Below are 15,632 nucleotides of genomic sequence, written 5' to 3' on the forward strand. Positions count from 1 at the left end.
TAATTGAGGAATATAAGCAAGGACAGTTTTATAAATTTGACATTTTGAATTTTCACACAATGTTACACTGGGACTTGCTGCACTTCCCATCCCTAATTTAGCAGCGTAAGACTGGAGGAAGATCAGCTAATCATCATCACCCACCGCCAACTTTTGGGCTACTCTTTTACCAACGAATATTGGGATTTACCATCACGTTATAACGCTTCAACGTCTGAAAGGGCGAACATGTTTGGGGTGACGGGGATTCGAATCTGCGTCCCTCAGATTGAGATTTGAGCGTCCTGACCATCAGGCCATGCCGAGCCCTATGCATTGATATTTTCCTGAAAACATTATATAACTTTCGTGGTGGATAACTCGGAATGTGGCCAGCGAAGAAGGAAGGGCTAGCTAGCTTTCTATTAAGTGATGTGTATCAACATCAAGTGAAAATTAATTCTTTCATCGAGAACCCTTCATAAAATATCAAGGAAGGTCCAGACCAGATAGAAGACTCAATATTGTTTGTAAGTTTCTGAAGCGGTTTACCTAGATCATTACTTGTATTAACATTTGTTGTAAATTGTGTTATTATTGTCAATCTTGTAAATGTAAATTGGATACATATTGACATTTGTGTAACTTTTAAATCTTAAATTATCACTTAACTTAGTTTCAGGCTGTTCGAAATTATGATACGTTACGTAATGAAAATATTTGTTGTTCAGCAGTTTTTAGCTAGAAATACAACTTCAATTTTTCTTGTCATATTCATTGTGAGTGCGAATAACTTACTCAATAAGTGCATTTCTTATTTTGCTGGAAACACACTGAACCTCAAGTTATTTTGATGTTGCATTCTGTGCTTGAGAACCGAATGTATTTTCTATTCCTGTTTTCACTGATAGTAGATGATTTGATTTAAACTAGTTTTTTAAAGAACTGTTTATTAATAAACTCAAAAGCTTGTACAATTATTGTGTTCTTTATTTATGGTGGCCCGGCGTGGACAAGCTTATTAAGACGTGCGACTCGTAATCTGAGGGTCGTGGGTTCGCATCCTGGTCGAGCCAAACATGCTCGCCCTTTCAGCCGTGGGGGCGTCATAATGTTACGGTCAATCCCACTATTCGTTGGTAAAAGAGTAGCCCAAAAGTTGGCGGAGGGTGGTGATGACTAGCTGCCTTCCCTCTAGTCTTACACTGCTAAATTAGGGACGGCTAGCACAGATAGCCCTCGAGTAGCTTTGTGCGAAATTCCAAAACAAACAAACAAATTATTTATGGATATAAATATTCTGACCTAATGCTTACTATATGTCATAGCAATTTAACTTAATGTGTTTGCATTTTTAAAAACAAAATGTGTTGTAGCTTTTTTTTTTAGCTATCTGATTCATATTATCCTACAACGACAGTACAGTGGGTTTAAAAGGTACCAAATTTTTCTGGTACACGAGGAAGTCGTGGCGTAAGTTGATATATGAAGACGGAAGTGTGAGTTTGTATCAATTTGTCAGTTGTTTTGTATAGTCGTAGGGTCATTATTAATTGCAACATAGTGTTTTATATCTCATCCTGTCAAACAAACAGAATTTCCTGAACAGAATGAGGAGAGTAAATTTGCTAAGTTTCATTAGGTAAGTAATTTGTAATAATAATGCAATGACAAATGTTAATTATAATCGTGTATGGCACCACCGTATGACCGCGAATAAATTATTTATGTTGTGTAAGTTTGCAAAATAACCAATACAAGAATTACTACTTCAGTATTTGTAGTTGTACTGTCGTTATTGCGACGGTGAAAACGTGATTTCAGTGTTGCATTTTTGTGGAGTATAGCAATCAAGCAGTTTCTTCAATTGGACCCTGACTCTCAGTAACCTATTTGTTAGTGTTACAAGTTACATTACGTATTTGAGTTGAGTTTATATTTCTTTAACTTAAAAAAAATTAAGGATATTTGGTTGGGATTCAACTAACTGATACTTAAAACTTACTCATACCATTACTTGTAATAATAGTATTACTTGTGATAGTGTAAAAGCATACCAACTGTTGAGCTTTATTCATACTAAATCATAAGATTTTGTAAGTTTTGCTTTTAATTTTGTATAATTGTTATGAATAATAATAACGCCATTGGTGATTTTCAAATTACGGATATCGGAGCTAAAATGCCCATTGTGTATTTATAAAACTGCTCAATGTATAATAAAATTAATAAGGATTGAGTGTGAATCTGTTTCTTCGTCGTAACAATTTAAGAGTGTCCTTGTGGGTTATGAAATTGTAAAAATATAAATCTGACAGCAGTCAGTGATTAAGTTTTTTCTCAATTATTTTTATACTTTTAAAAATCAAGTGAAACATGTAGTTTGAATTCATAATAAAAATCTCTTAATTTGTCCTGTATTGTAGCTCAACCTTTTAAAGTAATATGATATATTTATAGAGGAAGTGGATAGTTGTAATAAAGGTAGGTTTGCACGTAAATATGAGTGTGAGTGATGGTTTTACAGTGGTAAAAAGTGTGAAATGTTAAACCTATAAAGACATGTTCAGCTAGCATTAAGATATCTGCCCTGTACAGATTAGAATCATCGGTTTTCTTTTGTTATGAGGAATAAGATGGTCAAGAAGTTTATGTAGTAGGGACTTTTGTGTTAAGTGTATGGATAAAATAATTTGTAACAGGAAGCAGAAAAAAAAAATTAGGACTAGTAAACACCAGCTACTAATGAACATGACAATATAGACAATGTTGACAGTTTAATTGGTGATACCAAGAAATGTTTTCTTTTTTTGTGGAAAGTATGATGTAATTTAAAATCCAAATAGTTGGGTGACTAATGCGAAAGTGTTTTAAATGCAAACTGTTATAGTCCACATGTTGAGCCAGATAAATTCAATGAGAAGTCTAAAAATGTAGTCAGAGTTGTATGGAGTAGTTATAGGGAATTTAATTTCATTTGCTTTGACATTGATTGGGGTTGTACAGAATTGTATGCTAAGGGAGAGAGATTTATTGAAATTATTTGGTGTAATTTTCTATACCAAACAATGAGAGATAAACTGGGAGGGGATGCAATTTTATTTTTATTAAGAAGTAAGGATGTTATTTCAAGAGTTGAAATACAGTAATATTTGGACAAGAGTGACCATTGCATAATTGAGTTTGATATTTTGCTACATGGCAAGATTAAAAAAACTTGAGTTTCTAATATTCAGAAAATCAGTTTTGAGGCTAAGGTACAATATATAATAATATAGTGAGTTAAAAGGTGATATGGAATAGATCGTAGAAATTTCTAAAGTAAGTTGCTTTTCAATTCTTAATAAGCCTGTTTCTAAAAATGACTAAAGAGATAACAGAAAAGATCAGACCTAGCTGGTTTACTAGACTCGGAGGTGAGAATGAAGGATAAATGCCCCAAGTTCAAGAAGTTTAGTCACAAATAGATTGGGAGATTTATAGAACTTAATGAAATTAGGTATTGGATTAAGAAATTAATTAGGAAATCAAAAAGGGCATATGAGAAACAAGTGATTAATAATGCTAAAAGCAGGGACAACATTATACTACAGGGTGTTTGGAAAGTCACCTTGCAGTTTTGAAAGCAGCGATAACAGCATTCATTCAGTCTATTTCAAGCCAGTAACTGATAGTGGTATTTAGAAACAAAATAAGAAGGATCCAAGCCTATATTGATGCCAACGGGGGTCACTTTCAACATTGTTTATAATTGTCATTCATATTTACCTCCTGTATTCTATATTGAAACATATCTGTTAATAAATATATAAGTGCACAGTGACTTTCCAAACACCCTGTAGAATTCAATGGTATTCAGTACTACGACTTGTTTGATCCGCTTTTCTTCCAACTTGCATGCCTTCTATCACACTGACAGAAAGCAGTAGCATCATTGACTTGCAGAATCTAAACAGTCATTAAATATTGGAAACAAGGTATGAAAAGCTATTTATTGGCATAAATGTCAATCATTATTAAACTAATTTGAAAGTCTCACTTCGCTGTGTAGTTTTTAGATCCAAATGATCCACTTTATTGGCTGAAGAACCTTTATCAGGACCCACCATTTGATATTAGCATGTATGATTCCTTTGTTAACATTTCATTATTCAAATCTTGCTGCTTGAGGTTACACACACATTTATATGATGTATATTGTGGAACTGTAATTTAGTTTCAGGTGAATTAAGACATTTAGTTAAACAAGCGACGTTTGAATAGATGTGCCTCGTTTCTTTACTAGAGTTCTGCAACAGTCACTGACGAATAATTCTAACTATTACTTCAGAAGAGAAATGACCAGTGGGATTTTAAAGGTGACACCTGAGAGTAAGGGGGAAGCTGAATGGACCTCAAACACAGCATTGCATCGTTGTGAAGTTGATTTAACAAAACTGGATTCACTGCAAAGAAAGCTTTTGGAAGAAATGTGCATTGCTGTTGATGACAGTGACAAACCACTGTCAGCTAGGAGTAAAAAGGATTGCCATTTGATGCAAAATATAAACAAGGGTGAGATACATTTAATAGTAGCTAATAAAAACTTTTCCTGTATTTAAGTAGGTAATATGTGGGTTTATATAGATGGCACCATTTACATAATTTTGCTGTATTGTAAACATTGCACCTGCACATGACAAATGAGCCATAATTGATATAGTTTAAGAAATTCAAGAAAACTTTGCAAAAGCTACTTTTTGATACTGATTAAATAAACATTGGTTTGTAATTTATATGCTTTGGTTGGTAGGTTGATTTTGACATTTTATAGTGTAGAGGAACGAGGTTATGTGCACCATATCTTTTTTGTAGCGAGTTTTGTAATTATGTATCAATTAATAAACTGTTATGGTTGTTTCTTCATAACTTATTTTTATGGTAAATGGTATTAAACATTACTAACATTTTGAAACAACAATTAAACTTAAGTATACTCTTCTTTTATTAGATTTATTTTTATCAGACTTTGATAATTTTATATAAATTATAAAAGTAATTAATGGATATTTATTTATTTTTTTACACATAAGATCACTGAAAAACAAGTTAATTTACCACTGTTGTACTTTACTATTCCTCTACTATTTGCATGTAATATCCAGGGTTAATTGTAAAGAACTGCTTGTTCATTTTCCAAGATTAGACTTTCACACTGCCACTCACAAATTCTCATAAAATAGGTTTTTTTGAGAGTTCTTTATAATCTCTGTCAAGTTTGTCACAATGCCAACTGTTTTGGCTGACTACTGTTCCTTTTATTCTTACCAAGAAATATATATTTTTGAATTTATATCTTGTTGGTATTTGTCATGTACTAGCTATGCAATCAGATTTTTGTATACACAGACAAGTTAACCAGTAATTCTGTGTAACCTTGCTGGTTACTATAATTCTGATACCTTGATTGGTCTGTACTAGTTATGCCACATGTTTAGAAATACAATATTTTCAAACTATATAGGCATAAGATATTTCTAACTGAGAAACTAAGTTAATATTTTAAAATTTAAATTATGAAATTGGATGTTAATTATCAGCAAGTTCATACTAGCAGGATGTGTTTTAGCAAACTTTAGCCTAACCTGAATTACATTTGATGTACTACTTTTTATATGACATAAGGTTGCATGGGTTGCCATAGTGATCAAAAGTAGTCATAGTGCAGTGTAATGCTGTGAACATATGTTTAACTTATGAAACCATTGTGTGTATAAAAAGAGTACAAATTGGTCAGTACAGATAAGCTTTTGTTCACTTTTGAAATCAAAAAATCGAGATGTGACATCAACCTTCTTACAGCCCATGTCGTTGACTGTTTGGTGGGCTGTTTATGGCCTTTGTATATTTTTCGGCTGTGAAGGAGTGCAAGATGTATGATGAAATACTTTGTGCCTAAATTCAGACAATGTGTCATTGCAGTGTCCTTCGTGGAATAAAAAGTTTTTACAGTTTGAAAGTATACCTAAGATTATTTGTATGCAGTTATATTTAGAGTTGTAGAAATAGAGGTTAGGTTTTCTACATGTTAAATTTTGATAACTGTTACCTTACAAAAAAATATCGGTCACATTTTATTAAGGTGCGTGAGACCATGATGTTATGTAGCCAGCTAAAGCTATTAAATGTAGAGCAAGTACAATGAGATATGTGAACAAATATTTCACTCTAAGGGGTTGTTGAGTAAGTGATTAATTGTAGAGAAAAGCTAAAATGTTAAATTTTTTTACTTTTGATTATTTGGTGTGTTTAATAGCTTCAGGTTGTGAAATGTAAATAACAGTAAATCAGAATCACTTAACTGAAAAACTTTAGTGTGTGATTTCACAAATTTTTAAATTTTTGTTTTATAACAGTCAAGGAGTGGAAACTTGTAGTAGTATTTATAGTTTGTTTCAGAGAATATATTGTTATGAAATAAACCTATATGCAGTTATAATCAGATTTTTTACTTGGTTTGAAGTAGGTACAACTTTTTAAGATGTTTAATTTAAGATTAGATGTTTGTGATGTCAAAATACTGAGTCTATAGTTTCATACAAATTAGTAACTCATTACCAATATTAACAAGCTAGAATATAAAATAAGAACTTCATATCTTTATTTTGCTGAGATATGACTTGTGTACTAAATCAAACAAAGTGGCTACATTCATCTCTTTTCATTTTTGGAAATGGTCCCTTATGTCCACTTACTTTAATATATGGCATGAATAACCAATCGACAGCTAAGAATCCCTAGTGGTTTTCTCAGCTGTTTTAATCTGTGAAAAGGCTACCACATTCTTTCAAATCAAGATTTAAAGAAGGTATGTTGTGTCTTTAGTCTGCTCAAAGTTTTATATTTTTTAAAGCTAAATACATTTTAGTTACTAGGCTTAACAAATTACAATGGAATTCTCTGGTATTCGTATAGTTAAGGAATTTTTGTTGTTGTTGTTATTCACCTATATATACATATATAAAACCTTGCTGTTTTATATTCTTCATGTGCAAAATTTTAAAAGGATTATTAACCTATGTCTAGCCACGATCGAGTTCAAAGGTTGTAGCGAAAAGAGAAAATTGTTTTCTTTACTTCTAGATGTATTGTTCTACGTTTTAGGAAAAATAAGTTTATTTCTAAATAGTAATAATATATATGCATATGTAATGTATAATAATTGAAATGTGGCTTCATATTACAAAATACTAGTTCACTAAAACACATTCAAGACAGGGAATACTAAAGGTCAGTTTTATATTACTAGATGCGTAACTGAGTGCACATGTATTGCATTAATCGTCAATGCAAGTTATGTGATGTTAGCTGGGTATGACTGATAGGTCAGTAAAATAAAAAATAATATATAACATGAGACTTAAGCTACTTAAACTAAACATTTGTATTTTTGGGTTATAATATGCAGTCATTCTTGCACGAAAAAGCATAATTTATATTTCCTAATATTTTTATGATGGTTACAAGATTAGTCAAGTGACAGACCCTATAAAATTAAACTATAAAAAAATAACATAAAGTATTACTGAAAACAAAGATTTGAAATGTATTTAGGTTTCAGAGACTATGTAAACAATATTTGAGATTTTTGGGACAAAAGTTTTTTTTTAATCTTAACATGAAATCACTTTGCACTCAGACTAGTAACAACACAGTCTATATTTTCACAAGCAAATCTTTAGTTAAAATATTCCATTAAGAACTCTGATTTTTTGCTATTATTTTTCTATCATACATTATCTATTTCTAAGTTTATCGAGTGATGATAGTAGGAATGAACAGTTTTCATCATATCGCTTGCTAAGCAAGTTCAGAAGTGAACAGGTATGTATGAATTATAACAAACAGTTCTTCATTAGAAATCTCTACACTTTAGATTCTAAATCATATAACATATAAGCCTAACATTCATGAAAAGTTTGTCTATCATTCCACTTTCAATGGGTGATCTGCCCAGGAAATTAAAATTATTTTTTTTATTAATTCCAAAAGGGAGAAATTACTGTTGTTTCATCTCAGTCTATTTAGGCAAGTTTGATTAGTTGCTAGTAAAGTTGAGGACTACATGCTTAACTGTAGAATCAGTGAATCATATTTTGATGTTGATATTTTCTTTCAGGTCTAATCCATAGAGCTTTTAGTGTCTTCCTCTTTAATACAAAAGGAGAATTGCTTATGCAACAAAGATCTGACTTCAAAATAACATTTCCTGGTGGGTGAAGTGTTTCAGCATCTGTGTTTTATTATTGAACTTGGGATAGTAAAATAAAACTTTTATTGCTCAGCTAAACTACTGATTTAATATTCTATTTATAGTCAACAAGAATGTTAGTTTTTGAATGAATAAAATTGTACAGTACACCAGTTTTTCAAAGTGTTTTGGACAGAAATAAGAGCCTCTTTTTTCATTATTCATGGTTCATATACATGTTTATACTGTTTTAAGAAATTTCATTGAGAGTAAATCTTGAAGATACTTAAACAAACCTTATCACAAATTATAATTTTCACTCTGAAAAACATTAAGCTGTATGAACTGTTTTCAAGAATCAGTGGTATGTTATGTTTTGTAAATTGTCTTTACTTATGTTTTTAAAAGGAATTATGAGACTATAGTCCTCTAGTGTGACAGTAGTAAATATACACTTACAATGTTAAAATCTGGTGTTTGATTCCTTGTAGTTCACATAAAAGATAGCCCAATCAATAGCTTTTCAAGAATCAGTGGTATGTTATGTTTTGTAAATTGTCTTTACTTATGTTTTTAAAAGGAATTATGAGACTATAGTCCTCTAGTGTGACAGTAGTAAATATACACTTACAATGTTAAAATCTGGTGTTTGATTCCTTGTAGTTCACATAAAAGATAGCCCAATGTGGGGTTGCTCTGAAACAAAGAGTGGAATAGTGGTAAATAAACTTATGGTGCTAAAATCAGGGTTTGATCCCTTGTAGTCGACATAAAGGATAGCTCAATGTGGCTTTGCTCTGAAACAAAACAAAGAATAAAAGATTAGGGATGTGTACTAAACTATGAATAGTAGTTGGCACTGATTATAATTGAAATGGATATATATATACAAGAAATTGAACTTTCAAATATTTTTACTTACGAAATTTCCCACACTTAAAAATTAACAAGAATTGAAGTGTAATTTAAAGGAAACTTCATAAGTCATTCTGTGAATTTTTTCAAGTATTTAAGACTTGATAATATATCAGTAATAAAAATAGTTTGAAAACGTAAACATACTATCTACAGTTTTATTTTCTCATTACATTCATTACATGCACACTAATTTGTAACATAATTTCTAAAAACCAGTTTCACAACGTGTTCATAATTGTCAAGTTGCCTTTGAAAAATTGAGTTCCAGTCATCCAGAGAACCAACTTGTTTGAGGTTTGCACTAACTGAATAACTAATAATCAACAGTTATTAAATGGTATGTTATTTAAGTGCATATCTAAATACAAGTTTCCAGTTGGCATGTTTTTTAAGAAAGGTTTATTTCAGTTGATATGCATACATAAATATACTATAGTAAATATAAAATAAAAACATTTGTCACTGAAGTTTCAGAGAAGGAAGTCTTTAATGACTGAGTTTAACTCTATTGATACGTTAGCAAATGTAAGTAAAGAGATTCATATTATGAAATAGAAACAACAATATAGTTAAATGTGGATATAGTAGTTCATGCCTGTCATATCCAAATACTTGCCACTTTTTGAGCTAATTCTACTTGGCTTCATGTTATTAAATGCTCATTATAGATTAGTTGCATGTTTAATTTGTATGGAAGTCTTTCACAAAGCTTAGTCAAAACTGTTTTATACAGCTTATTGAAGCTTGAAGATATTTGACTGGTTCTGCAAAACAAAGTAATATTGTTGTAATGTTAATAGTGGAAATGATTTAATCCATTTTGATCATAACATCTAACATAAATTTTTTTCCATGATTATTTTGCACTGATTTTCCAAATCTTTCTTTTTAAGAAGACCAGAATAAGAATGAAAGTGTTAAATGAAGAGAAAAAATAACAAAAAACATAATTCAGAATTTTTCTGATGACGTGCAAATTAACTTATACACGATGGTTTTGTTTTTTGTTCCAAACAACTATTAATACTGTTATAGTTGCTTTAAAATCATGTCAGACGTACTAATTTGATTGTGTCGATTCTCTAGGGATGTATACAAACACGTGTTGTAGTCATCCTCTTTACATCTCTCCTGAACTAGACGAACACGAGGCTTTAGGTGTTAAGAAAGCTGCCCAGAGACGTATGGAGATTGAATTGGGTATTCGTCCATCGCAAGCAAGTTTGATTAAAGTCTTCTTGTTTGATAGTTTTAATAAATGTTTTAACTTTCCAAATGTTAGCAGTACTTCTGTTCACCAGTAACTTGTTACTTTTTGGGTTGTAAATCTCAGCTTTGTTCTTTTGGCCATTTCCATATTGTAAGTATTCCTTGTATTAAGCGTTAAATTTTCATTCAACTTTTGGGTGTGTTTTTCAATAACCATGTGATAAAACAATACCTGCTATGACTTGTCTTTCTATAGATCCTCTGTGGAGTTTATTTAGTCACTCTTGGTTGAATCTAGAATTATTCCATAATTGGCAGTGTTCTACTGTTGTGGTGCAACATGAATTATAGCATTCAAACATTTTAGTTTTTTAGGTACAATTAGTTACATCACTGTCGGCACTCCATATATAGGAGCAAGTTTAATATGATGATGATAGCTCTGGAAAGCAAGATGTTGATTAAATGCCTTTATTAGTTGAGAATATTTAAACATTATCACATGAGCAGCAGACTTGATCATCTTTGGGCACGCATGCAGGGAGAGTGAAAAAGTGGCATAGGTTGTTTGGGCATATTGGGGCCATTTGTTATCTGACATGCTGAGTTAATCAATTGCTATCCTTTGAACTATCAGTTTTGTGCAAAATATGTTAACACAAAAGTTATAGTATGGATAACCATAGTTTGACCTCTGTGTTTTGACATCCTGTCAAGTAACGAATAGCCCTATTGTGCATAAATACCCTGTGTTAGAAGGTTTTATATGTTCCACACTTGCATCACAGCAATAGGGAAAATTGAGGTTTTGATTACTGTATGTTTTGCATCAACAAATTAATAAATTATTAGTGACCAAGATGCAACTGTTCTGTTTTTATCTGGTTTTTCAAAGTAATCAAGTTTATTTGAAGTGCTTACCTACTGTGCTATATATTATACTTTATATAAACAGTAAGCTGTACATATGTGAAATTATTTATTTAGATGATAGGTATAATTTGAAAAGTTTACCATTGAAAGTTTGTTTATTATTCATCTAGGACTAAAGTTGTACATGCCATCAAAATCATCATAAAAATAAATATTAAAGAAGGGTATGTCTGTGTGCCCCTATGTAACAAGTTTATACCAACTTGTCTGTACATGCATGTACCATATGTACATGAATGTAAAAACCTTTTGTAGTATGTATTTGATTTTAAAATAAGTTAATATGAATTTAAATGAGTAAAATATAACAGTTACAACAATTGCAGTTTCAGCATCTTTTAAACTCCTTGTTTAAGTTGTGTAAACTGTTGCCAAGAAATATCACTAGATAGGTGCCAGACACCTAGGCTTACCTCCTAAGGATTTTCAGCTTCAACTGTGACTGTGTATAATATATTTTTGTGTTCATATTTTTACTAAAAGGAATGAACTTTGTTCTTAAATAAAACAAAGTTAAATATTTTTACAACACTGAGTGTAGCTGTGATAAATAAAGTAATGGCTAGCTGTCTGAACTGTTGAATGTCACTGGCAAAATTCCAGCAGATGTTTATTGATATTACATTATATTTAATAAATGTAATTTAAAGAACTTCTCTCTTATTCAGTGGCAAAATTAGGGTTAATTAATTTGGAGTTTTGTTAATTACTTATCCAAAAAAAATGTAAATAAAACATGTATTAAATGATTATTTTAGTTATATATTTATTTTTTAGGTAATTTGAGAGAAGAGAACACTCGGAATTTTTACAGGCTTTAATTTATCATTTTGTTTCTGTTCAAACTTGATATAACCAGGGAGAGACTAATCAGAATTTTTAGAGGCTTTAAGTTGTTGTACTGTCTGTGTAGAAACTTTATCACCAGAGGGACAAAATATCAATCACTTTACCAGTAACTTCATGTAAGAAATAAATGCTGTTTTAAAATGTTTGTACCTAGTTATATATACATCTATATAGACATTCATTTTGTAACTGTTAGCAAAACTATTGTTTCATACATTTTATTGTTTTTTAATTTCCTGTGTTTATTGTACCAACCAAAACTTGCCATTTAATGTTAAATAGCTATTAATTACAGATTTTTTTATGTTTTTACAGATTCCTTTGGATAGCTTACAATACCTCACTAGAATTTTTTACACAGCAACATCTGATGGAGTGTGGGGTGAAAGTGAGATTGATTACATTTTGGTAGCACAGAAAGATGTAGATTTGAAGCCCAATAAAAATGAAGTAAAAAACCATTGCTATTTGTCAAAAGATGACATGAAGGTCTTTTTGGGTAAGTGTTTTTGTTTACAGTGTTGAATAGTTGAAAATACCCCCCTTCCTTATTTTATTAAATTTTTAATGCTGTAATAAATTGAATGTATTTTACAGCTGGTACAAGGATTTGTGAAGGTTACAGTTGATTTTCCCAGTTGGACCTATTATGCATTATATGTACACAAAGTACAGTTTATTTTCATTTTAAAATAGTTTATCACAACACAGTAGTCCTTTATTGGCACAACCAATTATTTATTCACATCCTGCTTGGTTTTTTATTTATAAAGTGTTGTTTTTGTCTGTCTTTGCTCTGAGCCTCATCTCTTCACCTACAGATCACTACATCTGTTTTTTTCATATAGTAGATTCATGGATCTCTCATTGTTATGAAGATTGGTGATCTGAGTGTTTGATTAACCTTTGGAATAATGCATTATTATTATTTTTTATGAAATTAATATATATTTCTACATTAATATAAATTGGTTTTCAGTCTTTAATGAAACTAACTACACATGATGATGATAAACCCAAGAATTTGTACAGTACTATTTTCTTGTGTACCAGTGTAAAGATAGTAACATGTAGATATACAAATTAAAGGTTGTATTGTAGTTTTGGTTTTGCTGCAACATTGTTATAACATATCCTTAATTTTTTTTATTTCAGACAATCTGGATAAATCTGGAAATCAGGTTACTCCATGGTTTTCTTTGATAACCAAAAATTTCCTCTTCAATTGGTGGGACAACCTTCACAATCTAAAACCATTTGAAGATCATGCCACCATTCATCGTCTGACTTTTTAAAGAGAGAGGAGTTTTTGTCTTTACTTTTTGGCTTTTATGCCTGTATCAGGAATATATTTTTGATCAAATGGGTCATGTCAATTTGCTCATTTAACTGTAATATTACTGTGGTATAAAGAAACACTGCATTACTAAGAGAGATACTTATTTTTCATTCTCTTAACCTACACAATTTACATCAGCCTCTTGCTTGATTCACAGTAGTATGTTTGAGTGTAAGTAATACTTGACATGTTTTTTACATTTCCAATATTTATTTTGATCTGTCTATATGTTAGCATGAAGTTTTTTTTAATTAATGGAAGTGTCCATCCTTGGTTTCTCACTGCTTATTTCATCTATGTATTATTTTTGAGTTGATGTGCCTTTTAAAAAAAAAAAAAAAGGACTTTCAAAGATGCTTTTAAGTGTCACTGTTTATTAGGTAAAAACTTAATCACTTAAGAATATTGTCATTTCCTCTTAAATATTTTCATCCTTATTTTTGGAAACCCAAATTTTAATATTGTCATGCATTATTAATCATATTTTTTTTCTCTTCTCCACTTACTCTAGTGAAGTGGTCAGTTTCATCTCCATCACTACATTGGTCAGATAAAATTTGAGCTACATTTGAGATTTTATGGCATTTCTAGGTTAGCTTGTTCTATGTTTTTATCTTATTGGATAGATACCTAATAGTAGATTCCACATGTACTTTTCAGAGAAAGATATTTGTTTACCCATAAGAATTCTATATTTAAATATTAAAAAAAAAAACATTTTGAAAACAGGTTTCAACATTCATCTAACTTAGACTTGGTGGTGGTATTTTATATTACAGGCATTGGGCTCTTAGAAAAATGAAGGGTACAAAAAATATAGGATAGTTTTATGATATTAATATTTCATATGTGATATTAAAATATTAATTTGGAGCATGTTGTTCCCTACTTTTTATTTTGTAATGGATAAAAAAAGTAGGCAAAATTGCTATTTGTCCCAAATGATACTTCACTTACATACTGAAAGTAATATTACTGTGTAATATTATACCTATGTATAAAGGTTGTTAATTCCAGACCAGCTGTCTGAAAGTTAGTGGTAAATCTCAGTTTGTCTAAAATCAATGTTTGTACTGTAGTTTGGCAATGAAACTTGGATGTTTAATCAGCATCTTACTCTTGGAATAATAAATCTGACTAGCTATACCAGTGCTTTGAATGTAATGTATTGTTCCAGCAATTGCCTTACAACAGTACATAACCATCTGCATGGAGTATGATGAAGAAACAGGTGTTGCTCAAATCTTTTAATGTTTGCAAAAGAAAAGTTGAACCAAGTTACATAACAAAGTTTCCAATATTCCATTTGATGCATCAAGATTAGCATGACTTGAATACTGCAAGCAGCCTTGGATATTTTGTTTTTTTAACCCATTTATCCAGTCTCTGATGAAGTGCCTTGTTGACATGTGAGCGATCCACAGACAGCACCATGAAATTCTAAGAAAATTTATCATGGTCAGTTGTAAATATCTCATGAAAGAAGCAGCATATAAGTGAGTAATAACTTTGTGGCACTTGGGTAATACTTGGGATTTGAGCCATCGTCAAGTGACACTGGAGTTTTAAGAAGAATCATCATGAGACCAAAGAGTGTGGTCACTTCTACATATCTCTGAAAAGCTACAACATAAAAGGCAATAACTTTATGGCATTGCCTGATCTGTACCCCAAGTAAACATCATATTTCACTTATGCAGTAGTTATTTCATCCACATCAACACTCTATAAACCATTGATATCATTCAGAAGTCACTTTTTCGACAAATGGCTCAAGTCTGTAGGTAATTATAAACAAATCTTTAATACTCACACAAATTGTTAGGAGATACATTAATGATAAAGAAGCTTTATTGTGAACTAACTAAAAGTACAAGTCCAAAACATGCCAGAGATGAGCAAACATGACTGTCCAGATACCTTCATCAGAAACATTATCTGAATGAAATCTACCAGAAAGTGTATTACCAATGGCTGTCAAAGTTAAATGCTGTGCGTTCTTTTTTTACCCTAGTCAACTTAGTGATATCTTTGACAGTTCATTACAACAGGCAGGTCAATTTTGCCCAAACCTTGGTTCCTACTGGAGAAATTGCTTTTGACATCATGTGCAGTAAATTTCTTTATCAGTCTTTCTTTTCCTACATTAGTCACCAATTTCATTTAATTTTCTAT

The 15,632-nt window shown here is 31.0% G+C and overlaps 1 protein-coding gene across 7 annotated transcripts; it reads left to right on the forward strand.

Moving 5' to 3' along the window:
* Positions 1-1,361: 1,361 nt before the first annotated feature.
* Positions 1,362-14,603, forward strand: Idi (Isopentenyl-diphosphate delta isomerase). Of its 7 annotated transcripts, none has more exons than XM_076493371.1 (6): positions 1,362-1,621; positions 4,265-4,533; positions 8,138-8,230; positions 10,214-10,344; positions 12,434-12,617; positions 13,274-14,603. In XM_076493371.1, the coding sequence occupies exons 1-6, from the start codon at positions 1,590-1,592 to the stop codon at positions 13,411-13,413; spliced, it is 849 nt and encodes a 282-aa protein (XP_076349486.1). In that variant the 5' UTR covers positions 1,362-1,589; the 3' UTR covers positions 13,414-14,603. The 7 variants fall into 7 exon arrangements, with proteins under 7 accessions (XP_076349486.1, XP_076349487.1, XP_076349488.1 ...); XM_076493372.1 differs by having other exon boundaries at positions 1,428-1,621; positions 4,310-4,533; XM_076493373.1 differs by lacking the exon at positions 1,362-1,621 and adding an exon at positions 1,632-1,905.
* The last annotated feature ends 1,029 nt before the right edge of the window (positions 14,604-15,632 follow it).

This window comes from Tachypleus tridentatus, chromosome 3, assembly GCF_004210375.1.
Source record: "Tachypleus tridentatus isolate NWPU-2018 chromosome 3, ASM421037v1, whole genome shotgun sequence".
NCBI classification, from domain to species: domain Eukaryota; kingdom Metazoa; phylum Arthropoda; class Merostomata; order Xiphosura; family Limulidae; genus Tachypleus; species Tachypleus tridentatus.